This window comes from Martes martes (assembly GCF_963455335.1).
Source record: "Martes martes genome assembly, chromosome: 1".
Taxonomy (NCBI): domain Eukaryota; kingdom Metazoa; phylum Chordata; class Mammalia; order Carnivora; family Mustelidae; genus Martes; species Martes martes.
The window spans coordinates 133,372,780-133,400,300 of NC_137888.1; the positions used below are offsets into that span (position 1 = coordinate 133,372,780).

The following is a 27,521-nucleotide window of genomic DNA, read 5'->3' on the forward strand; positions in this document are numbered from 1 at the left end:
ATTAAGATTTTAAGTCATATTGCCTGAAGCTTGGGGAGAAAAGATGGTCCAGCTTTTAGCTTTTTATGGAACCACAAAACTCTCTTTGGGAATCTCATGAAACCTTTGAAAGGTCTCACCACATATACTCCCCAAAGTAACTTTTAACTTCTAGGTGGTACAAACCCCCAGAAGCCCATTACAGTGTCCATGGATCCCCTCAGATCTGAACCAAGATTTCCCAGAAGGCTAAAGGCTAACTATTGTCCTTGATTTCTGTGTTTTATTAGTTACTGTTGTTAACCAAGCTTGATAAATACAAACCAATGTCACGTCGGCATTAGGTCATAAAGAAAAATCAAATTAATCTGTCTTATCTTTATCAATAGCATTAAAATGCTTCACAGTTTTGGAAACTGCCATATACTGGTAATCACCTCTTTAGGAGTTATAGTAAAATGGTAAAAATGTGTTGCACAGGTTGGACATCAAGAGATAATGAGCTCCGTCCATCACTGGAGATAGGTGCTCCTGGCTGAGCTGGTGCTCATGCAGAAGGGTGGACAGACCAAGTCCCTGAGGCCCATTCTGGAACGGCTGAACAGTTATCTACACTTGCAGCTCTCCCTAAATTCAGGTGATTCTGAGCCTTTATACAGCTGACTTTTTCACATAATGTGTTTATAGCTCTAAACGGAGTCTCCAATGCCAAATGTGGACTTTAGAACATCAACTGAGGAATGGACACCGAGCCCAATCAGGGTGATGCCATTAGCATTTCTATGGTTGGCAGCAGCAGCATCTTTGCATATAAATCATTTGACTCTGCTTTTGAAATTTTCCTTCTTTATATATTTTTAAATATGAGAAATGGACAAATGGAACTAACAGTAAAAAAGCATGGATCTCAAATACAACACAACTGAGCCAAAATGAAAAGTATTAGCCATGCTGAAATACATGTTTGATTATGGAAGAAAAATTTTAAACATGCATATAAATATATTGTTAAAGATTGTGCTTAATAGAGACATATAATTAGGTCTTTTACAGCATTTTTTACATCTCTGGGTCCCAGTACCTCTCAAAACCCCTGTTCTGCTTACAAACATGTAAATTTCTACATATATTCAAGAACATCACAACATGAGCAAGAGGACGAGACAGCTTGGGATAACAGGTTTGCTTAGAGAAAAATTCAGAGGTAATTTGCTCTTGGTTAGATAAATTAAAAATTAAGTATAAAGTAAAAGAGAAAAAATACCTCATACAGTAGGATATTATAGATCTGAGTATAAAATACAACTAATAAAACTACTAACATAGTTTATTGGTTCATGAAATGAATATGGTGAAAATCCTATGAGGCTACGTCAGCTGCACGGATACTCCTGAGATCCTACTGTGTGCCAGGATTTACAACTGTGATGACGAATCAAACTTAGTCCCTTTGTGACTGTTAATCACAATGTAAGCCGAGCCTAGTTAGTCTGCACATACTTTCAGAACAAGGTAGAAAGTACTATGATGGGTGCAAAAAGGCAGGATGGATCCCTGAGTGCAGGGAGTGGGGATGATAGGAATTCAAGAAAAGGACACCAGACAAAACTCCCACCTAGATGACAGTTCCCTGAGGCATCTTTAATCTCTCTGGACATTGTCTCGTCTAGGGTACCTTATTTGCTTAACTTACAAATGGGTAAAGTGCAAAGTTTAGAGGCGCCTGGGTGGCTCAATCACTTAAGCATCTGCCTTTGGCTCAGGTCATGATCCCAACCTGGGGTTGAGTCACATATGGGGCTCCCTGGTCAGCAGGGAGTCTGCTTCTACCTCTCTCCCACAACTCATATTCTCTCTCTCTCTCTCTCTCTCGTTCTCACTTTCTCTTGCAAAAATAAAAAAAAAAATCTTGAAAAAAAATAAAGTGCAAAGTTTAGCCTTCCCCCACTTCCATCTTAAAACACATGGTAACTTTATAATGATTCAAAGGATGATGCTAAAAGTGTCCCTCATAGATGAGAATGGATTATAACACAGTCCTTTGATTCTTCTACAAATGAAAAGTTCTTGGTTGTTTCCATATAAAGTGAATTTTGCATCAAAATCTTCTATGGAGCAGCAGTGTCTTAGACTATGCAGCACTCTCAAGGGAAATTTCAACCTCTCAATTCCCGCATTGCAGAAGAACAGCGCAAGTTATTGTACACTTTAGAACTGAACACTATTGTAAATGTGTAACACGTATTAATTCACGTAATTGTCATAACAATCCTGAAAAAGTGGTAATATTATCTTCCTACTTTATAGATGAGGGAATTGAGGCATGGAGAGTCACTTCAGAGCTTCCAGAGCTGGTAATGGGACAGCTCACATTCTTGACTCCTAGATATAGAATGCTATAAGCCCACTAACGAAGGTGATGGCAAAGAGTAATGACACACAAAGACTCCTGTAAAAAGTGACAGAATGAAGTTGCAGAAGAAATCCAGCACTTCAAGAAACAGTTCCGTTAAGAAATAAAAAGAAAACAAAATCAAGCTCTGTTCTATGTTAACATCAGCCAGCAGTTTCAATACCTCTCTGGAAATCCTATTGTTACATTTCACAAAGTCAGTACTTGTTTCAGGTAGCTCCACATTTTTTTAATTGCCTGGGAACAAATGCTGGATTGGTGGTAGAAAAGGACAAGCCTAGGAGAATCAGTGGTACCCAGGGATGAAATCTCCTGTCTTCTCATTCCGGTAAGAATGTGATCTCAAATGATGCTAACAAAGCGTTAATCTCTTCTTAACTTTCAACCTATCCTCTGGTTTGCATCTTTAATCCCTTTGAGTAAACTAAATTAGATTAGCATTTTTATGGGGAAATATTGCAATAAAAGATAATATTTTTTTTAAAGAAGAGAGAAAAAGACGATGGCTAAAAAGGATAAAGTTTTAGTGTAAAATTGAAAGGAAAAAAAAAAGACTACTGAGGGAAGTCCACTACGTTCTCCACAATGAGGAATTCTGCAACCTTTTGAATTGTCCACGATGAAACTCCAGCACCCCATAATAATACAGCATATGAGAACACAATACAATCTTACATTTCTGAAGCGCCCTTCATGCAAGCATCCCAGGGTGCTTTACAATCATTATGAGTTAAAATTAAAACTGAAGCACATACAATTCCTAATAGAATCATTTTAAAAATGCTAAACAGAACAAATAACTTTTAAGTCTAGATTTAAAAGTCCCAACAGCCAGAGCGTTCCTTACTTCAATTGGCAATGAGCTGCAAAGCCGGGCTGAGGCTCTCTCCTGTTATGTTAAAGGCTCTCTTATGTTTTTTATACTCGGAGCACGTTATGATCAAGCAGTTTCCAATGAAACAGGAAAAAAAATTGGGTGCGTGTATCTGTTTGTTTTGATTATTCTGAATTTAAGGTCTTTTGTTTATTTGTTTACGAATCTGTTTGGGCCAAACTGACATGAGATAAAGCAGGTTTAAAAAGCAAATCCAGATAGAGTCTAACTTGAAATTTAAGTAGAAATTGTTTAAAAAAAAAAAAAAGACACTCCAAAAGCACTCTAAAACTAGCTCTGTTTTAGCAAGAAAATCAGATTGATTAGCATGATTTGGTTAACTTTTAAAAAAAAAAAACAATTAGAAAATAGCATTTAGTAGTCTTTCTCCAGGCCATGTCTACTCTTAAACCTTGGCAGAATTTATTATTCTGCAAATCAGAAAGAAAGAGGGGAAATGCTCTCATGATATGGTAATTTTCCTTGCATTAGTGATTTTGAGGTCAAAGGAAACCTGTTCAGATCTAAAACAAAGCACAGGTAAAAATCTATTAAGTGAAAATGAAGTACTTACACGTTGTTAAGCACTCTCTAAATTGGCTTGGCTTAAACTCTTTTATGTTTTACTATTGTGAAAAGATAGTAGCTATAAAATATTTGAGATCAATCCATTTTAAGTTAGATGCTTTATTAAGTTTGGCTTTTTTGATGAATATATCTGAAAGGTTACGGAGAACTCACATCAAGCTACAGTAAAATCCTTATGTATCTAAATCAGCTAAAAATGAGCCTGATAAATGAGATTCAAAAAAAAAGGAAAACTTGCAATTTGGAGCACATTTTTATTCTTCTATTGTAGATTATATTATAATATTAACACAAAGCAGATAACTCACTAAGTTGAAAGAGAATGAAGTAATAACTGGTTCGAAAAAGGAGGCAGGAAATATTATCACCAATTCATACCACTACCCATATAAGACTGGTTTAGCATTTCCTTTATGGATCTCACCATGAATACAATCGCTGAAAATGGTAGTAAAATCCCATCAGTATCAAGTACTTCAGTGCCTGGCAAAGCAATGATCTTAACCTTGGATTCCCATGGTCAGTAGGGTAAGGGCTGGGAAAACTTTTGTAATTTAAAGAAGGATACGTATTTAACAACAAGATTTATGGATTACATCAGGAAGGGACAAGTACAAAATCCTACAAGCACATCTCAAACAGGAAAAGCTCTATTTTTAAATGGAGCTGGCCAGTTATATCCTCATCCATCATAGCAAGCCAGTGGCTGAAAAAGGTCTATACTTGCAAATAGACCCAAGAAATTCAACTGCCCACTGTTTTCCAATGCAAATGCCTAATATTGTCTTGGGGCTCAAAACAAAGGGCTAGGAGCTGTATTATACCTTCTGATCCAGACGGATCTGACAGGATGGGGAAGGAAGTGACTGCCACAGTGAGACTAAACTCAAACCTTCTGGAACCTCCCAAATACCAGATTATCCCAGAAATTAGTCCCTGTGGTCTGAACTACCCTCTCACCTCTAAACTAAGGGCATGAAGTGACGGTACTTTTAAAGCAAGTCATTGTACAAACAACAGAATCAAACCCCATATGCTAAAGAAAAATTTCAGCAGTGAGAATAAATGCAATTGGAAAACTGTAAGTAGTCATCACTACTTCCGGGAAAAGGAAGTATTTTATAAAATACATCAAATTACTTTGAGAAAGCCTTAAAAAAAAAAGTCCTTCATCTGGATGTGACCAAGCTCACAGGATCTGGGCATGAATTCTCACCCCTCTGCTTTACCAGCTGTGTTAACTACAAGGCTTTTTAAAACACATTATGCCTCAGGTTTCCTCAACCTAGAAGTGGATACAAACTATATACTGCTTCGGGTGATAAATTTGCCCATGATACATCAGAAGCACTAAATAAAAATTATTATTATTTCAACTATTAAAGTGTACCATGCTTAATACTACATAGGAAATAGATGCCTGTCACATAGCAGACTGTCAATACATATTTTTGAATGAGTAAGTATGTGAATATGTGAATAAATCTCATAGGGTTAGACTCTCACACGAAAATACAATATATGAATATTGATGATGGATATTCTCGAGAGAAGTGATTACTAATGTTTATTTAAAAATTTTCAGAAACGTTATTTCAGTCTAAAAAATTATGAACCAGTAATGCAAAGCGCAGTTTAAAAAACATATATTTATAGCATAACTGGTAGGGATTTTTAAATTGTTGCTCTGGTGTTATGCATCATATAGACTGCAGATCAACTGAGCACAGGGTTTATTAAATGTCTACGGCAAGGACTGTCAAGTTTCGTGGAATCAGCATGGTTAAACGGTAAGCTTCAGAAGGGCAGGGAGGTTTACCTGTTTTGCCAATACCTAATAAAAAGTCTGACATATATTATATCCTTAGATGCTGTTGGGAAAAGGAAAAGGAAAAACAATTTTACTCAGTGTGACTTCTAAGTGGAATGTTCAAACCTAAATATATTTTATATATATTTTGCTGCTTGAAAATAAAAACAATTCTCGCTTACTTCACGTGGGGCTTGGGACTGGAGCTACTTTTCTCCGGGTGAGAAAGGAAATGGAAAGTGACCCAGTGCCTTAACAAAGGTGTGCGTGTGTGTGCGTGTGTGGTGGGGGAGGGGTGAGGAAAATGTACATAGCAGATTAAAATTTCTCAGGAATATCTGAGGTAAACATTTTTAGAAGAAAGACATCAGGCTGGGAGAAGTAATAACTGACCTTTTACTTATGATACTTTCAACAAAATGAACCTAGTCTTGTACTGCATATATATATGTATTTATCCACTTCTTAAGTTCAATCTTTAAAATTCACGCAAAACTAAAATGAAAATGAAATGCTTTATGGTAAATCAAAATGTTTACTTTATTTAACTCCCCATTTGCCTCCCGAATCTATACTCTCAATGTCCTCATGACCACAGGCTTTCTTGTCCCCAAGCCAGGTTTATTCTCTCCTCCTTACTTGCAGTTCAAAATAAAACGCCCACCTTATCCAACCACATCCACTGAAAAAAGTGAGAGTAACAAGAGAGTGACCAACTTCAGATCCATAAGGAGCTGTTTGTGTCTTAGCAGGTTTTTACAAAAATAAACACATAAACGTAATAGATAGATGTCAATCTATTGGGGCAGATTTAGGACTTAGGAAAGCAGTAACAGAAATAAGGGCATAGTTATAAATCAAGCCGCATGTACCCTAATGGAGTTCCTGCATCTGGAGAAAACCTTGCAAAAAATTATGGCAAGTACTCATTTTAAAATCAACACACTCTAAAATTTTTCATTGGGAAAGGACTTTTGGGTCGGTCACTGACCAGCATTTTGACTTTAATCTCCAGGGCCACTTGTTCCTTCATCTGTCCAACGAGGAGTCTGGGTAGGATACAACTCAGTTCTAAGATTCCAAGGTCATCTGCCCTGCAAATGTGGGCAATCCTTCTAAAAGCACCAGAGGCTGGGCTTGTCAGACACCCAGGCACATTCATGTTGGATTCCCACTGGAATTCTCTCCCAGCTTCTACTCCGTAAAGGGAGCTGACCTGAGATCTGCAGGGTGGACATTCTGCTCACCGTAAAAGTAAGGGCCCCTATAGCCCTATGTGCTGCTGAGGTGTTTTGTCATATTTTTAAAAACTCTTATGTATAGCAAAATCTGGGTGCTAGATAGTATGTTCAAAATTCGCAAGTGGATAAATCAAAACTCCACAGGGGAGTAAAACAAAGTCTTAAGAGTTAGCATTTCTTGATGGTACGTTCCGTTTTGTATAAGACCGAGGCAATATTTTTTTCCTAGGCATTTTTCACAATGCCATCTTCATAACTATCTCTCAGTCACAGGAGAAAGAAAGAGTAGTTCTGCCAAGCTCAGCATATATTTTGGGCTGAAGTCTTGCAGAGCTTGGATTTCTCTTCTTTAACTAATAACTTATGACAGAAAAGAAAATAAAGAAGCGAATGGAAAATAGTTCATTATTAAAACACTCTGCATTGAGTATCAAGATTCATGGACCCATTCTAGAGAAAGAAAGAAAGATGACACAGCAGAGTATAAAATAGCTTACTCGTTTAAAAGAACAGGTTGTGGTTTTTTTCATAATATTAAACATTAAATTAATTTCAAATATTTGTTGCCGCTGGTAAACTCCTTGTAGTTTTTTCAAAAGATATTTTTAAAGAAACGACAACTGTAATTGTAACCGATGTTGAAGTCCCAGCCTAGTTCCACCACTTAACAATGACCACAGGGTCTCTGGCTACACACAGACGCACGTTCCTCCAAAGCCCTCTCTACAGAAATTCACCAATGTAGGACTCTAAAACCAAGCCCCGAATTTCATTTTGTCATTCTGTTTAATGTTATAATTGTCTGTATTCAATTCATTTCCCATGATAACATTAAGTAAACTCACAATTATATTTAGAAGCTATAGTGAGGTGGAGTTTACTGGCTGATTTAACAATTAATTCTCATTGCTTCTATCAGTAAATACTCGTACTAGCATCCTCTTCTCTAACTCACAGTAAATGCCCTAAATCTTTGCCTGAATTTACTTCCAAAATCAATGGGACATTTAGCAACATGTACATACATGGCATTCCTATACTGGGTGTTTATGCGTATTTTGACTCTGAGTTAAAAAAAAAAAAGTTTATTTCTAGGACGTTTCAAATTTTCAAATGCTAGCAACCAACTGACATTATCTGAAGTTGTCTGCAAAACCCAAAGTCCCAGATGTAAGAGTCACCTGCTTCATTATACCATCCTATTGATTTAACTGTGTTTAATTAATTTAAATTACTTTTATTCAATGGTTATAAATTCACATCCTCTCTACTCCAAGGGTGAGAGAGGGAAGATAGAAGGAAATAAGCTAAAATGACAAAAAGAGTTTGTTCTGAATTCCAAGAAACTGACACTTGCAATATAGGAAATACTTTACCTACGGCTACAGCCTACCTTAAGAGAATATGGTGAGCCATAATTAACTACAGCCCTAATTCATTTGGTCTATTCCTACAACTGCTAACAAATATCAAAGTAAAGCTGATGATCTGTAACCTGAGATGTGTGGAGTTTCCATAAAACAGCAGCACAAAAGCCCACAAAGCTTCCTTCCGAAGGTACTAGTACCCTCTCGAGCCATCACACTGGAAATACATTTTGAGAATATCTCAGTTGCAAAAACCTTTATAGCAGAATCATATGGTTCACATTCAAGTGACTGACAGACTAACGTTCAGAATTACATTTTGAACTTGAAAATAAAAGAAGAACTTCAAAATGGGGTAAAAATCTAGTTAGATCGTACTCGAATTATACTGTATCATGGGATGACCTCACGTTGGGTTTGACACTGAGGGATGGCATTCTAACACAATTATGTAGTGACTACACAAGCAGCCCATTAAGAGCAGGTTCACAGCACCCTTTTTTATGTGAAGTCAGCTGAGCATTATCAAAAATCATGTTTGGTTTTAAATTTAGAGACACAGGCAGTCTCTAGAGTTTTAGTTATGCTTCACCAAAATTCATTCTAAAATATCAAATACAATAATAATAAATCTTTGTCTTGTTTGAAGAGTCTCTGATGATATGACAGGAATCTCAGAGGGGGAAAAAAAAAAGATTCCACCAAAAAGCAAAACAAAAAATGTAAACCAAACCAATGCCACAAAACTGGTGACAAAATCCCCCAAAATAACTAACTACTCAATCTTTAGTTACAGGGAAGAAACTTCTTATTTTTATAAATGCTTAATCTAAATGCTTATCTCCCCCTTTTCGTAATGAATATCCCAAAACTGTCCCCTTATTTTATCCAGGTAACACAGCGAAGCTTTATATGAACACTCTCACTGACCTTCCCACTCACCAAAGGTTCCTGGAAGTTATACCACCTTTACTCTTTCTTAAATAAGGGCACCCAGGAGAATGTAGCTTCCATGCTCAGAGCACTCAGAAGAGGGATCGAAAAACAAGCTAGCACAGTCTTCTGCTGAGCTGTTTCTCCTTCACTCTTTTCCCCAAGGGAGAAAAAGTGTAAAGACTCTGTTCAGAATAAATCAGGCACACTGTTTAAAGTCACCAGCGGTCAAGACACTGCAATTTTGACAGTCTCGCTTCAGATACCAGTTGCTTTAGACTATGGAGCCCCATCAAACCTCAAATCAGGGCTGCCCAGGATGGCTTATTATTCATTACATGCTATGCTAAGTACCTGTGAGAGGGGGCACTCCTTGGCCAACGAACTCTGATTCATATCTTTCAGTAAGTCCTTCAGAGCATTCCTTACTGTGGTGTGCGACCATTGTTCGGGAGGCAAGTCTTCTAGTTTGGGGCAACTATTTGAGACATAGATTAGAAAGGGGATTATTACAAGATTGCATCCCGCTGCAGAACATTCCTTTAAGACAGACAGATTTCATTTTGCGCATCAAACAGATGCATCTGGAGATTGCTCTCGGTCTCCTGATTGTTCCGATTAGTTAATTACTTTATACAACACATCTGCTGTATCGATGCATGAATTATACATCAGCTGCCTGTGGTGGCTATTTTTTCATGTTACTTCTACCTTCCTGCTCTGATGCGCTTGGGAAGACAATTTAAGGTGTACTGCTTTCTCACGAGCCATCGTGAAAAGCATTAACGTATTAACCGTTTTCCATTCGTGACTCTGTTCATACGAATTAAAATGGCAAAAAAATATATATATAAATAAATAAGATCGCGGCAATGGTGAATAAGGCATTCTTTCACAAAATGTACACAGATGGCACTGTTCATGATATGCAAAAATATTTTTCTCTTAAGTAAACTTTATGTAAAATGCCTTCTTGTAATGCATCACTTAATTGACTAAATATAAAAAGTCTTGTCTTTTGATATCCTGCACAAAACCTACAAATTTGGCAGGGGTGGGGCGGTAAGGGAGTGGGGTGGGGGGAGAGGCTGCTTTTAAATATACGTTGAAGTTAATAAAATTAAGCAGAAGGGATAAAGTAATGAAATCAGTTTGCATTAACCTTTCTGAAACACAAAGTAAATAAAAATCAAAGGCTGACCAGAGATGCTTTATTTCAAAAGATCTGCCCTAGAACCGCCGTCCCGACTCACCTGTGTAACTGAATTTTCAATGTGACCACATGATACACGTCTTGAAGCATATCTGCCACCGTAGCATCAGGGGCATCTGTCACATAAGACAGTGGAACTGGATTCCACTTTCCAACCTGGATTAGCCCTATTCCAGATAAAGAGAGTATGTCACTAAATATTTTACTTTTCAGATAATATTTCAAGGAGAAGGTGGTGGTGGTGGTGTTTTTCATGGCCCCCACCACAAGAAATATTGTTATTTCTGTTTGAATGATTCCCTTCCCTCTAAAAGGCAGGTCAATGAAAATATTCACAGCTTAGCTTTCCAAATTGTGAAATTATGTAAATGACTGTAGGGTTGTTTATTATTTTGGAAATAAAACCCCATCAATAAAACCCATGCATAGGCCACATTTTCCTAACTTACAGGAAGTTCTAATAAGACATAGCTGAACCAGTTCTAAATGGCTTTACGATTTAGATAAGATTCTCTATTGCAATGGGAATCAGCATTGAAAAATACTTTACAGCCCATAAAACCATCAGAAACAGAATAAAAGAAACAGAACTAGATATTCAGTCATAAATGCAAATTGACTCTCAACAGTCCATCTGCTCAAATACGCTCCTCACTTCCTTGTGGGTCCTCAGTGGAGCAGATTATTAAGGTCAATAAGCATACTAATGATTCAGCCGAAGTAATTTAAAAAAAAAAAATCCACCTCGACATTCCACACGAGCAAAATGTGTGTTAACTAAACCAAACTGAATTAAGCCAATTTTTTAAACCCACAGTCTATAAGGAACCAATGTAACACACAGGCTACAGTTCTTTGAATAAAAATATTCAGGGCTTTCTCTGCAAAGTAAACAAAGGATGCCAAGCAATTTTTCCAACCCCACGTATGCATTATTTACCTTTGGCCTGGGCAGCAGAGCTATGCGAATAGCCCAGAGACAGCAATGCCATTTCGATCAGCTGGTTGAAAAGCATATCCTTTCTCACCAACACAAATTCCGCATGCTCCTCCTTGCAATCGTATTCAATGGCGTTTTCATAATGTTCCACCACGCAGAAAACTGGTAGCATGGTTCCTATCCAAGAGACAGAGAAAAAGAGACGCAAACCAACAATCTTCAGAAATGCAATCTGGGGGGAGGAAAAACTCAACCATGAAAATAAATCTTCCCAACAGGGAGAGAAGGGGAGACTGTGTTTCCAAGGCAGACAGGGTACAGAAATACAAGCACGCACACACAAACATATATGCACTCTTTTATTGTTTAAAGTTGTAAGAGGGATAGCTAAATAGAATGTGAACTTGGTCCTAAGACAACCTGGGCTCTGCTTGAATATTAACAGTGCATTTTCCAAAATCAATCAATGCAGAATTACCTTTTTGATCAAAATAATAATGCTGACGAGCGAGAAGTGTCTTGTCTGATCTGCTGTGAGTGGTATACAGGGTGCAAATATAACTCACTATAGTTGTCTTCAGAAGAACCCACCTTCATGCTTCCTACATGCTTTTGTTAACATTAAACTTCTCCTATTTGTGTCCAAATTCTCTCTGACTCTAACATTTTTAGCTTTTTCTTCCTTTGTGAAGATCTTTCCTTAACAGTTCCATAAAAGAAACACCCAAACTTAACCAAACTGACGTCCAAAATATATGATTTCAATATGTGCACAATGTAAATAAATAAGATTTATTTGTGGGCCACTCATTTAATCCACCTGACTAAAAAGACATCACAGCAACCACAGGTCTTGAAAATGAACAATCTTTGTTGCATGTTATGAAAGAGAGAAAAGGAAAGTGGCCTCCGAATGACATATTAGGATAAAGGAATCTGCATAGATCTGATGTGTTCTCTCTTTATTTACTTTGATCCAGTGTAATAACTCCGTAGCCAGATGATTAATAAGCATAGGCCACACCACCGTCAGAAAAGAGGCTTCTAGAAACTGAAATCACGGAATGCTGGAGTACTCAAGGTGTTTATGCAGCATACTGTCAGACTTCCAGTGATATACGGAAAAGGGTTAAAAGCAGATGCATCTGAACTGTACTGTGGCAAACTGCCAGGAGGGTATCATCTTTAGCATAAATGATGACAAGGGTTACTTTAACAGGGCACCCAGGATCCCCAATTAGTCCTATAACATTAATGCCTTTATAAGGCTCTGCCCTCTGGACTCACAGAATCCTACCAACTTCTAGAGATTTCCAGTGCATACCAACCCGAGCTCAAAATCAAGATTTCCTCCTGACACCAGGGATGCCCTTTAAAAAGACTCTATTTTCTTGTTTATGCTGAACAAAAGCTGGCAGTAAAGCAGCTACATTTTTTTACTTGTGCATCTTCACCAAAGCCTTAGTGAACTGATCACTAGAGATTCTAGCTCTGACAAATAAACCCCTTTAGGTTTACTTAGAAAAGCTCACAAACTCATTCGGAGGTACCCAACAGGCTAGGCATGAAAAACAAGCCGCAGAGCTTGCCAATATTCTTGTCATTCATTCATCTGTTTTATACCAGAGAGAGATCCTGTCAGGGATCAGAAGAAGACTTGGGAAGACCACAGCAAAAATAGCAACAAGCAAACTGGTGATTTCTTCCTTGGCATGAAGGTACTTTGGCAAAATTTCCTAAACAAATAAACAAAAACACCCAACCTCTTTTTCTTAAGTAGGGCTTTCTCATCTCAGCCACAATTTTTATCTAGCACCTGTCAAACAGAAACCATGCTCATGAAAAATAAGATTAAACACACACACACACACACACACACACACACACAATCACCACTACCAAAAAGCTTTAGTAATTTTGTTGTTTGAAGCAAGCTGAGAACCTTCTACAATTAAACTATATTTTTAAAGTAAGTCACTATGAAAGCAATGTTTAAAAAAAATTCAGCAGGAAGTGAAATTACTGTACTTTGGTTTCTCCTCCCCCTGTTCTGATGGCTTCAAAGAGTTGGGTTAGTACAACAAAAACATATGCATTGATTTTTCCTCTTGCAGAATGATACATACGTGTCCTACTATATGCTCCCTAGATCTATGAAAATAACTATAGGTTTTGCAAACTGTTGAAACATATTGGATTTACTTTGGACTCTATTTAGAGATACCCTATAGATAATTAAGGTGGCTATTGATAAAGTGACAAGAGAATCATTTCACGACAAATCTAGCTGCTAAGCCTTCTAGCAAACTTGTCACCGTTGCCTTCCTGATCCTGCGAGTAATGCTGAACAGGAGCCTTCTCTGAACTGATTATTTGTGCCAGTGTTTGGCAAGACTTCCAACTACAGCAACTTCATAACCTTCCAGCATGAAAAGGGGAGTGCACTGGTCACTGCTGAATGCTAAAAATACCACATGATTTAAACCTGGAGGCAGTCTTAGAAGCTTTTGCTGAAGGTTTATGAGCCTGTGTAAACAGCACGTCTGCCATAAGGAGCAGTGAAGTCTGTAGAATCCTTGTCTAAAACTGTCCTGGCATTAAAGTTTGCTGTGCAAATATCACATAATACCAGAGACAGCTGAAATCTCCTATTTAGGAATTTATGGAACTTATATGTTTGCAGGCGTCAGAAAGTCTTTTTTATAGAGCCCCAGTGCTTCACAGTACAATATTAATGCACTCAGTTTGAAAAGCTGTAATAAATTATATTTTTAATGCTCTTACCCTGGCTTTCTTAAGATGCATACATTCTTGGCAAACAATCAATAAATAGGGTAATCATGAGTAGAGGCCAAAGAATTTGCTGAAGTGCTGTTTTTCCATTTTTAATAGATAAAGATCTAACAATACGGACTGCTGTGTCTGTTCATTTCAGGATCAATATATTCTTTGTTTTCGCCAAACCAAGAAAAAAATAAATGATTGTATGATAAATGTTATGCATCAAACACAATGAAATTCCTCTGCCTTCTAACTTTATCTACTTAATATTCTTGGTTGCTAAAAGACAGCATTTTTATCCTTCACTTAGCAAATGTAATGAAAAATCTGAATCCCAAACACAGTTATTCAGAGACAAAATAAAGACCATTATGAGACACACACGTTATATCCAGCATAGGCAGTGATCTACATAAATAGCAGGGCTGAACACAGTCAAAGTTGTTAAACTTCATCAATTTAATATAAAATGGGTAGAAAGGAGTCACACAGTTACTGTCTTTCCTCTATAAACTTGCCTATGTCTGCCCTTCCTTTATCAAAAAATACTCAACCATAGCAAAAATCAAAAACTAGAATCATCAGGTTTTTCACTGCTAAATAATAAATTTGCTCTTAAGAAAACAAGCCACACAAAAAATGACATCACAAAACTTTTACCTCATATCACATAAGATTCCCATTATGTCTGAAAATGACTTACAGCTAGCTAGTAACCCTCTGCAAAAACCTAAGGCAGTCCTCAAACAATCTAAGTGCCTTATTCTTAATCGGGGTTAGTTTAAGCAACAGCCACCTACGTATCCTCTACTACAATAACACCTTATCAATGGAAGCCTTGTATAATGAAGGCCATTACATTTAACTCAGTCCTTCTCATCCAAACATCCAATGATTCCACTCTATAGCAGGGCAAGGTGCTCCAGTCAAGCACAGAGCCTGCACTTTCCAAACATGACTGACACGGCAGCCTGGAATTAACTAACTTCAGATCAACAAGAGAATCAAGGAAAAGAACATACAAAGACATGTTCTGCCTCTCCACCCCCACACAAAGTGGCCTTGAGTAGACACAAGGGCTTGTAGCTTTCCAGGATTTGGCTCGAAAGTATTTACCTTTCCTAAGGTTCGTTTTCATCAGATGGCCCGAATGTTTTAAAGGCACTCCCTGCATTTTTGCACCTGTACTCCCAAGCCTTCCTCTTCCTAGCGGGCTCCCGTTCTGCTCCAGGCGGGCGATCTTGGCTGGTGGACCCTTCGGATCGCTCACATTGTTAGACATTTCTGAATGTTCTTTCCCCTGAGTTGCCTCGTTCAAATGATCCATACTCAGTTACCCTCTAAAGATCACCTGCCAGAATTTAAAAAGAAGACATGTTATAATTGGATGGGGGGGGTCTCTCTCTCTCCCCCTCACCCTCTCTCTATATATTATATATGATACACCAAGTAAATATTTTATCCCTAGCTATTTCTCTCCACAAATATAATACACTTGTAAAATTGCTTAACTAGGTAAATAATATACTGCAGATGTTACTATGTTTTCAGATAACAGTATTACATTTCCATTCAAGTTAACAGAATAATTTGTGGAAACTATAGCTACACATATTAGAATAAAAACGTTGATTTGTCACCTACCAACAAAACTAAGTTGGGGGAAATGGGCTTACTTTTAGAACAAGAATTACCACAAGTATAGCTAAAAAGAAAACAACATATTATGTAGTCCCAATTTTTAAAAATCAGAAACTCATTACAGAACACAACAGTAACACTTTAATCAAGAATAGGAAGATGATCACAGTCCAAAATATTAATTAAATCTGATGTACATGTTTACGTTTTTACATAGTTTAATTTTTATGAAGAAATATATATCTATATACACCACCTCAAAACAAGGTAGCAAATATCTGCTTTTTAAACTCCTCATTGGCTTTACAGGTTAATCCACAGAAAGTTTTCTACTGCTTAAGTTTTAAGAATTACGTGACCTGTTAAAGATCTAGTCAAGTCCTGGCTCAAACATGTGATTGGATCACATCATCCTTAAGAAAATGGAAAGAAATGGAGGATTTCTTCAAATACCCCAGGTGCTGAAGCATTACAACTTATGTGTTTTAGTGTTAATATTTAGGTGTCCCTTAGTAATAGAATGCTGTTAACAATTTCAATAGCAAAAAACTTGAAAATACTTTGTGATATACATACTAGATTGAAGTGCCAAATTCACTTTTTTAAAAAAAATCTTGATGATTTTGGTAAAACACAGTCATTAGCATTTAAAAATAATCTTGGTATGCAATGAAGTCAACATCTTAATTGACTTCAGAAAAAACACAGCAGATAATTGTTTTCAGTTATATTATACATTGAACATCAATTTTCATACTGTGTATAACAAAGCAATTAGTACAATATCAAAGTCACTTCTAAAATGCAGTTTTAATTGAACTAATAAGAACAGGTTTAGCAGAATTATTTTATAAACTTTCATAGTACTTTAAGTATGAAACTCACCAATACTAAGGGAGAGGGGATCATATTTAGGAAAGCCAAAGAAAGTATAATTACCACTTTCCTCCAGCTGTCTGGTAATTCAACATATCTTGTACTTTAAAAAAAAAAATTATTGTACCAAAGAAGCTATTGAGATCTGTGTTTGTTGAAAGCCAGCTTGTATTAGCATGGCCTTTCTATAAGCATTTTTTCCCTCTTTAACCATTGATTACTTTGTCTATTATAATCAAGAAAAGAGGTGAATGGGGGTGGGGGGGAATGGTAATTTGTAGGTTTAAAAGCAACCTTAAGAATGCCAAATGAAGAACTATAAAGTTTGAGAAATAATAGCTATTTATCCTTGTACTCTAGGGTGGCACGCTGAGAACTAAAGGTTTACCGTTGATCGAGGTCCCATCTGTTTTTGGTTATGAGGTTCATTAACAATAAATGTGCCTCTTTTAACCACTTTTTATCAAGATTACTCTTTTCCATTATATTAAACTACAGTCTAAAGCCAAAATTAGAGAGCGGTGATTATTAACTTATTCAAAACACTGCTTCTAATGTTTCATGTGGATTATAATACAGAGCTGCTTTTTCTGAAATTGGTTGCCTTACCCTAGAGCAGAAGATGAATTTTAAAACATATGATTTGAAAAGAAAATACTTAACCCGTGGGGCAATTTGAGAAAAGGGGGGGGGGGCGGGTAGACAACAGCATCAAAGTTAATGCTACAAAACATATTAAGTAGTCATGAGGCTTAACAGCATTATAAGCTGTACAGCAAATGAAAGTGATAGATTATAATTTAGTTAATGTATTGACAATCAAAACATCATATAGGTCATGCAAAATTATCCTTCCAACACCCACCTATAAGAGTCTATTAAACACTCAGTCATCTTGTAAAAAGCTTTACATTATAAAGCAAAATTACATGCACATAAAACACCCAATTTACTCATTTAAACTCTATGCCCAAGGCTAAAGTTCACTAAACCTCAGTTTGGTATTGGAAAGAGCAGCCTCCAAGGGGCCTGCTGGACTGAGTACGGGAACTAACTACGGTCTCAACAGATGCCAGGCTGAAGAGTTTCTTTTGAGTTACACATTTTAAAACACATTTTAGTGTAACGTCTGGTTGTCACACTGAATGCAGGCTACTTTCTCAAAATCCCATTTCCCTGTCCATAAACCAAGTCCATCTATGATAATTATTGAATAAAACAGTGAACTCAGATACAGCTATTATTTCCTCCAAAAAGAAAAAGAAAAACATGAAATTCCGGTTTCGACAACCTATTTTTTGCAATGTGGGATCTTTTTCAACGAGTTCCTTGCTGGATCGCCTCATTTACCCCCAAAGAACCCCACAATCACATTTTAAGAGATTGTGCCCTTATCCATTCCATATGGCCGGCACGATCCAGGCCAAGCTTTCACTGTGACCTTTTAAAGAGACAAAGAAGCAAAGTACTATCTAGAAACAGAAACACTGCAGTTTTACTGAGTGAAATTAGCAAAACCGACCTGAAACTCACCACTTCAAAACTTGACAGCATATAAATAACAAAAACAAAGGAGATTTCCTTTGCAGCCCGGGTTCTTGAAGAGAAGTTCAAGACTGATGTTTTCTATGTCCTTTTTTTTTTTAATTAAAAAAAAAAAAAAAAAAGGCAGCAGACCTGAAGGCGACTTCCCCTGAAATTGTATTATTTTCTCTTCCCCTACCCCCGCCCCCCTAAGCGGGGGAAGGGCAGAAATAAACGTCTAGAAGAGTAGCCATGGGAGAGGGGGTTAAAAAAAAAAAAAAATCACAATTCGAAAAACAACATATATGGTTTGTAAAATGTCTAACCTCAGAGAACCGAGTTTTCGATGGGGGAGGAGGGGAGAGTGGGAAGTAGGGAGGAGGGAGAAGATAAAATTGATCTGACAAGTGATTCGTTGGGGGGAAAATCGTAAAAACAAAGCAAAACCCGTTATGAGCTGTACACTGTGGTGGTGCTGGGGAGGCGAGGTGGTGACTGAGGATTCTCTTAAAAAGAAAAAAAAAAAAAAAAAAAAAAAAAACCACTGCGGACAAGGTCTCCAGAAAGGAAAAAAAGGTCCCCTCGTTCCCTCCCTCCCTCCCGCTCGCTCGGGTTCTTCGGTGTGAGGACAGAAAGTCTACTTCTGGCTGTCACTTGCAATATTATTCTCCAATAACCCCGGAGAACGCAGAGAGGGGAAGGCCACCTCGCCTCCCTTCCAATCGCCCCCACCCCCTCCCCAACAATTGCGACTAATTATTAACAAACCTTAAACTTTCTTCCCACAGCCTCGCAACCCCAACGAGGGCATCTACCGGGGGACAGCGAGGGTGGGGGGCAGAAGGTCGCGGAAAGAGCCCCAGAAAGGCACTGAAATGCCACTTTTGATTCGGCCCTCGCTTATAGCAGCCCCGAGGACCCTCTCCCAGCCCATTGACGCGGGGCTGCGAGCGCCTGGGGAGCCGAGTGAGTAGGGAGAGAGAAAGAGGATTTGGGGGGAGGGGGAGGGAATCAGAAGGCACCCCCAGCCACCTCCACCGCCTCAGCAGCAACAAACTCCCCGCCCCCTCCCCCCAAAAAGTCGCCAAGCTCTCACTCAGCCAGAGTCCGAGGTAAACAACGAGCACCACAATGGCACTAGGACTTGGGGGGAAAAGAAACCCAGAAACCCCAACAAAACTGATGAGGAGTTTCCCGAAATGCAAGAGGGGGTGGGAAGCGTCCTCTGGAGTCGCCCCGGCTTTATGCTCGGTCCCCGGGCTGGGCTAGAGGGCGGCTGTTGCTGTTGTTGTGACGAGGCCGGTTGTTGCTGGGTGGCACAGGGAGAGGTGTGTGTGTGTGTTTGTGTGTGTGTGCGTGCGTGTGAGCGCGAGTCCCCGGACGGGGCTGCTTCTCTCTCTCTCTCTCCCTCGCTCGCTCTCGCTCGCTCTCCCCCGCGCTGCCGTCTCTGCCCCCATTAAATTATTAGTTGACTCATCCCGGCCGCTGTCGCCGCCGCCGCCGTGCCCAGCTCGGCTCCGCGCGTCCGCCCGGGCTGCAGCCCTCTACGCCGCTGCTCCTGCTGCTGCTGCTGCTGCTGCCGCCGCCGCCGCTGTGGCTGCCTCTTCTTCCTCCTCCTCATTTTAATACAAAATCACCCCGCTCGCAGCCCCAGCCCCGAGCACGCAGCCTCCTCCCGGCCGCCCGCCGCCGCCCCGAGCCCTTCCCCAGCGGGGCCGGCTCATCCGCCGCGTCCGGGGAGCGGGAGCGAGCGAGAAAGTGGCGGCGGCGGCGGCGGAGGAGGAGGGGGGAGGGAGAGGAGGAGGAAGGGGGTGCGGAGCGGAGGAGGAAGGCGGCGGGGGGGGGGGGCAGGGTGCAAGGAGAAGGCGGAATAGGGATGGGGATTAAAACCCGGGCTGGAGGGCCGGGATTGGGGGAGGGGGCGGGGGCGGCGAGTTAAAAAGCAGAAAGACAAGTAACTAGTGAATGAGTGAGGGAAGGGGTGGGGGGGGGAGCGCACGATTTCCGGCCCCGGGCGCGCAAGAATTTGTAATGAGCTTGATTAGAGTGAGGCGGCCCGACATTTATTACACACAATACCGAGAATAACAGGGCGCCGCGCGAGGGCCAGCGCCGGCCGCCGCCAGGCGCGCCGGGGAGGGCGCGGAGGGGAGGGGAGAGGGGGCTTCCCTGGCAGCGGCCGCCTCGGCGGGGAGGGGAGCGCGCGGCGCGCGGGCGGCAGGGGCAGGTGTGCGAGAGTAAGCGGGGCGGGAGGAGGGGCGCGACTGGCGGGGGGCTGGGGGGGGTTGAAAGTGCCACGGAGGAGGGGGCGAGGGCCAGGGGGGGAACTAACCAACCACCCACGCGCGCAAAAGCCACAGAAAGGAGTATGTCGGGAGCGTCGCGGGCGGGCACCCGAGGGACAGGCCAGGCAGGGAGGGCGCCCTGTCCCCGCGGGAGACGGGCCCGGGCGTGCAGGTGACAGGCACGGAGTGCTGAGGTAGGGGGACTTCAGGAAGTGGCTGAAGGGGACAATCGGGAGGTAGATCTCTACGGAGAAGAGCGGAGGGTACAGAAACCACTGCGCAGAAATAAAGGCCGGGGGCCCTGAAAAGCTCTCGCGAATATTTATCCTCAAAGGAGGCTGAATCCCAAACTATTAAGAGCCCACGTTAAAAAAAAGATAAGAGCTTTCTGTATCTAATCAGTTCAAAACTCTCTCACTTAAGAGTCATAGAACACGTTGGAGGAAGAAATACGTGGCCCATAGTGGCCAAGTCAAACAAAATTTGGGTCATTTGAAAGAGATGTAACTTGTTATCACAATGGAGAAGACGCCACCATTCCTAAATTAATTTATACCGGGTGAAAGAAAAGTTTGGGTTGGTAAATGCATCTGTCGTAGCAATAAATGCTTCTGTAATCTAGGGTAAGTTACCCAGTTAGATTAATGGTCATTAGCACAGAAGTATGATCCTCTTATTTAGATAATCTGTACATACAGTTCCTCTAAAAGTGAAGAACATTACAATCTCATTCACAACAGAGATGCAGCGTTTACCGCTTGGGTTTCAATACTAACATCTTAGAACCCTGAAGGCAGTTAATCATTAAACAAAAACAAAAATGTTGTAAGAATTATTTTTCAGAATACACTAGTAGGGAAAAGAGAAAAATCAGTCAGATAAACATTTTGTTACACATAAAAAAGCAACAAGTTAGCACAAGTACAGAGATAAGAGGGAAATATGCAAATTAAGCTCTTTAAAGCTACCAATACAGTCTTAGAGACACTGTTTACATTAGAAATCTAAGAAAAGCAGAAGGTAAAGCGGGAGATAAAGTATAGGAAATAATGGCCTCCTGGGGAGTACAAGTTTGGGAGAAACACAATGAAAATATATCACTCTAATGGCACCCAAGTTTCACCCACAAACCGGAAAGGTTAGTCAAAATCGAGGAAGGCAACCATGAATCTTGTCACATATAAACCCAAGCCTTGAGCAAAAGGAAGAACATGTGATAATAAAACAAAACACAACATCAAAAACAAGAAAATATAAGGCAATCTTAACCAAAAAGCCCAAATGATACCACATTTTAAAAAATTGAAACATGGGGAAATATGGAGGAGGATTTTTTAATTGAAGTATAAGAAACAGAATCAATAAGGAAAAATACAAACATGGCAAAAATGTAGCAGGGTGTCCAAATTGGTATTGTGGATGGAAGTACTTAAGCTTATTTTAGGAAGATATTTGATATTTAAAAGAAAAACACAGATAGCCAGTTATCATCAATAATTTCTATGGCAATGATTTTTGCAATGATATGTTAAATTAGGAATTCCCAAGGTGTATATATGAAGAGTTGCTTCAAACTGGTGATGCCTGACATGTTTCTCTGAAACCTGCTTGATTTTCAGTAGGAACAGTGCATTCTAGTATCACGCTGTGCAAATTTACAAATAGTAGCATTAGAAAATAGTATTTTTAGAAAATAGAAAAACTATAGTAGACTATAAAACAAAATTTATCCATGCAACTTAAGCTCAAGTGAAGTATTTAAAAAAAAAAAAAAGGAAAAAAGGGAATGAAAGTCATTGGATAATACAGAACTTGAGCAGAGAAAAGAAGACCAAAAAAGGCTACTGAATATGTCAATTTTAAAACAATGGAATAGAATATTGTAAATATATGTTTATCTTATCATTTACACAAATAATACAAGACAAATAGATCCTGATTGCCTTAGTCTCCTAATGACTTGGCCAATACTGACCTAATGGGAATTAAAATAATAATTTTAAAATTTGAATAGCACCTTTTATCCAGGTATTACAAGCGAATTCTTAAACACAACCTCAGAATGTAATAAGGATGGACATGGCTTTGGAAAGTGATAAAATAAATGATAGAGACTTCGAATGATGACTTTATTATAAAGAATACCAATATAGTACAATTATGTACATATTCTCATACACACACACACACACACACACACACACACACACATATATACTAATTTTCCTTCAAGTACAATCTTTATTTCAGAACTATTTAAGAAATGACACAAGGAGGTTTATGTCCTCCAAGTGGTACATTACATTGATGAACTTATTTACTATATAGTATCTCCCTCTTTAGCACACTTGTAACAAGTTGTTACAAGTACAAGTTGTTACATTTGTAACAAGTGTGCTAAAGAGCATTGGCCAATGTAAACCCAGGTTAAAATAAAGAAGAAAAAGGATAATTAGGAAAATACCACCCTCCTAGGCATATGTGAGGATAAACTATTATGCTGGAGGGGGAAAAACATCAATTTATTCTAATATAGGCCTCTTATATTTGGCAATAAAGATACAAGCAAGTATAGAAAAAAAGTTAAACTTTATAAATCTAGCTATCAAAATAGAAAACCTCAGGAACATGAAATATTACAGGTCAAATACATGAACTATTAAACATGCGGATGTACAGTTAAAACAGAGTGCATCAATTTTTTATCACACGAGAAGGCATTCAAACTGGCTACACAAGGGTAGCAAAGATAAAATATTGTATAAGATACACAAGATTTTTTTTAAATTTAATAATGAAAGGACTACTGCATATTTCAGATGGCACAGTATTAAGATAAATATGCAGGCAGATATCCGAAAGCATTAAAACACATTCAGAGTTCTGAATAGCATGTACATTTGTAATAAACAGAGAAAGCATTTAGAATTTGAACGCTTTTAAGATATGGCAGCTTCGCCAGTGACTGTGTTAGCAAAGCAATGCTTACCACCATAGCACTTTCTAAGGACATGTTTTGTTTTGTTTTGTTTTTTCATCTTTTTAAATTCAAATACAGTTGGCTATCTCTCTACACTCTTAGAGCAGCACAATTTACGTAGCATATTGCTCTTTTTATCATGTCAACTCTTTGTTTTTTGGCTTTAGCTGCAGGTGGTGTTTTCCATATATGATTTCTGGGAATATGGTCTGTGTTGGCCATATAAGGATGTCTATTTGAGCCATATGTTTTGCTGTCATGTGTCTCATTTTGTCTGTCTGGAATGTCAGGACTGATTTCCACATCGTTTCTTGAATGGACCAAATACAAATTTGTAAGAACAGAGAGGAAAAAGCTGGGGCTGGAACTCAAACAACTTTGTCAAAACATATATTGGAGAGGAAATGCAATATCCTGTAAACATTTGCACCCTTCTTCTCACATCTTATCTGTGACTGACATCATCACAACTGCACAATTTAGGAGAGAATCTACTTGATGAAGTTCAGAAGTTTGCAGTATATGCGGATGCATGAAGCTCAATCAAACAGACCCCACATCTTTGGAGGTCACGGCATGGCACATGTTAGCTGCCCCACTCTGAGATCCCTGGGTCCAGCCTTGAACTTGGGGAAGGGAAGGTGCTTTTCTTGCTTAGTGAATAAATGGAATTCTGATTAAGCTTTCTGACTAATCTCACAAGAAGGTATTGCCCCCATTTCTCATAGCCTCTTTCATTGCTCCTTTTTAAGTCATCACAGTCTCAGTCAATTAACAACTTGGGTAATTATTAGCTTAATATATGTTTCGCATACTAGACTATAAGCCCTCTGAGAGCACACTGTCTTGCTCACTACCATATTACCAGGAATTCATACACCGTCCTTGCAATATTTACACTATGAATAAATAAATGAGAGCAAAAAGCTGATGGTGTCACTTGCAACCAGCCTCCACCACTAAATGCAATGATAATTCCTTTTAGAGCTTGCAGGAGTGAGGAGGCGGTAACCTGTGTGAAAGGTGGCTATAACATTTAAATTTGAATTCATTGAAATTAAATAAAATTTACAATTTATTTCCTTAGTCACAATTCATATGTTCAATAGCCTCATGTGGCTAGTGGCCATTGTGTTGGAAAATGTAGATTACAGAACACCTCCACCACTGCAGAAATTTCTACTGGACAGCACTTACCTAGAGAACTTCTATAAAAGACAACTTAAGTAAATCCAGGACCTAGCCAGGAAGAGTCTTAGAGGTGCTGAATGGCTCTCAGACATTCTAATGATGTCCAAATTGAAATCAGTTTCCATTTTAGAATTAGCCCAGAGATCTGTAAAGTTGCATGGAATAAGGCTTGTGTGCTGCCACACACAAATTTAAGACAACTTTCTAGACATATCTGTATTTGAAAGGGTCCTATTGTACATTTGGAATTATATGCATTTACTTCAAATGCTGCTTTCCATGAACATTTAAATAGCTCATAGGTGAAGTTAAAAACCATAGGGTCATTTCCCACCCTCATTCCCACCCCTGAATTAAATAAGCACAGTTGCCATTAGAAATGGCTCTTTCGGAAGCTTTAAAGTGGTACCTACTCAAACTGGGGGGAGGGAGGGGTGTTCCAGATACCAAACAAACAATGGTGTACTGCAGAAAACAACACCAAAAGGCTTGGATATGTTTCGGGGAGATAAAAGAGAAATGGTAATGGACTTTAAATATGGGGCTTAAGGTTTTCTGTTTTTGTTTTTTCCCTAATAAATGAGGTTTCAGTTATAGCCAGACTGATAATGATCAAAAGTTTGCTTGGGGGTGGCTGTGAATACCCACTAGTAGTTTGTGATATGGCTTTAATAGGCAAGGGTCATTATTAAAACTGAGCAAAGAAAAGCCAATGTGTAAGCTAGTTTGGGGAGTGACAAATAAGGGAAATGAACAGCCATTATAGATGGCTTCTGGAACTTGACAGGGTATCTGGGTCTTTTACCCAGAAATATCTTTTTTAGCAAAAATTTGTTGAGCAGAATTTTTTGAAAGCTACCTCTCCTTCCCTAGGTGTCAGTATGAATCATAACCTTGACAAGGCACGATGGTAGTAATCCCATCAAAACTGGTATCTCTATCTAGACTCGCATCCAAAATTGAGTAGGAATGGGAAGGCCTCCTGTCATTGCTGTTGATCCTCCAGTGTTGATATCACTGCTGAAGTACTTAACGGTTTCAGGTTGCCATATCTTTCCCCCATTGCTTCTGGAGTGACCTTCCTCCCTCTTCTCACCTGGGGACCTCCCTTCTGCCATATGCTTTAATATACAGCTTGACTGCACCTCTTCTGTCTGAATCCTTCTCCAGCTTTCAGTTACTTCCTTTGATGTTCCTTCACACTATCGGTCCTTCAGTGGGATATTCTATATCTACCTGTTTGCTCCTCCGAACTGCAAGTCTGTAAGCATTCTGAGGGTATACTTATGTCTGTATTCCTGGAGTCTCTCACACTGTCATCACAGGAAAAGGAATCCAAAAACTGTTCCTATGAGAGAGTGCAAGACAGATTCTTGCAATCTTAGGAAGTAAAGCCAGGTGCCAGGATCAGAAGTAAGCTCAGTGGCTTCCCAAATTTGCTGTACATCGTCATGACCTGAGGAGTTCCTTCAACAATTCAGATGTCCAGGCTGCACCCCACTGAAAAGAAAAAATCAGAATGGCCAAGAGTGGGAGCTGGGCATTTAGTTGTTTAGAGCTCCCCAAGGTGATTCTCATGTACATCCAGGTTTGACATCTACTGGATTAAGTTCATGTTTTGGAGACACGAAGTCAAATATACCTGCTAGGACATCTTCAAAGTGAGTTTTTTAACCCAATCCTGGAGTCACTTGGAAAAGTTAAGGCTGTTCTAGGAACCAGCCTTTGTCCCCAATTTAAGGAATATATGTGCAGGCAAGCCACTTGTATCAAACAAACAAACAAAAAAAGGTGACAGCAAGCTATTAGATCACTGATTTGGTGAAACAGGGATGGTGTGTGAGGAACCACGATAAATTAGCATTTGGGCACTTGCTTGAGATTTACTGAGGTGCCAGAAATCCTGTGCAGGTATATGATTTATCATTACAGACATAAGAGACTAACCACAAAATTATACGTGGGAAGTAAAACTCTAAAACCAGTCTATTATTTACTGGAGCCAGAACCATCCTGGTTTCCTCTAAGTCTTTTTTCAACGTAGATGAGCACGAAGTTTTCTCCCTGAAAATTTCAACCTGAGTAAGTTTCCCCTTGAACAGTTGAAAACTTCCACTTATTTCCAGGCTAAGTTTTGCATGTAAGCAGAACTGAAGTATTCACATTGTCCACGCCAAGGAGCCAATGGCAGGGCATCACAGCCCCCGCAGCTGTGCCATACTCTCTCGGAAGCTCAGGGGATTTTAATCCCAGTGAAGTCAAACAGCAACCATTCCTAATCAACCTTTAGCCAAGACAGATCAACCAAAGCTTCTTAGGGATGTGAATGTTATTGCTAATCTTTCTTGGCTTAATTGGAAGGAGGAAGAGTTTGAAGTTACAATAGACCTGAATGTTTGTTCAGGTCCTTTCTGGGGAGTATCAGCCAAAGGCAGCACCCTATACTGTACTGCAATCCCCACAGCCACAAGTCACTGGACCAGGGTTGTCCATTAGGAAAGAAAGCCACCCCCAGAAACGACTACATCACAGTCTGCACAATGATTAAATGCCACTATGATGCTTGAAATGTGCTCCAGCAAAGGAGAAGCTGAATAGAAAAACTAAAGTACCTTCTATTTGGGATGATGGAAAAGATCTGGAAGCAGAGTGTGGTGATGCCTGCACAACAGTGTGGTTGTAATTAATGCCACTGAATCGTACACTTAAAAAATTGTCCAATAGAACATTTTATGTTATGTATCTTTTACTCTGATAAAATAACTAAAAACAAAACCAAACAATAAAAAACTAAAGGAAAACAATCTTTCATATATTCCTAAAATTGGCAGATATATATTGTCATGAAAGGATCATGCCAAGCAGAAAAACAATGAGCTACAACA

At 39.3% G+C, this 27,521-nt stretch overlaps 1 protein-coding gene across 6 annotated transcripts in view; it reads right to left on the reverse strand.

The window, feature by feature from the left end:
• Positions 1-27,521, reverse strand: part of SATB1 (SATB homeobox 1) — a 100,144-nt gene that overhangs the window by 60,619 nt on the left and 12,004 nt on the right. For 5 of the 6 annotated variants that reach the window (XM_080797328.1, XM_080797331.1, XM_080797329.1 and 2 more), the window contains 4 exons: positions 15,256-15,490; positions 11,359-11,535; positions 10,459-10,585; positions 9,560-9,683 (listed from right to left, as the gene is read on the reverse strand). In XM_080797328.1, coding sequence (XP_080653454.1) covers positions 9,560-9,683; positions 10,459-10,585; positions 11,359-11,535; positions 15,256-15,466 — 639 coding nt within the window. In that variant the 5' untranslated portion in view covers positions 15,467-15,490. Of the gene's footprint in view, positions 1-9,559; positions 9,684-10,458; positions 10,586-11,358; positions 11,536-15,255; positions 15,491-18,189; positions 18,285-27,521 lie in introns of those variants that run through there. The other variant, XM_080797330.1, reaches the window with a different exon arrangement.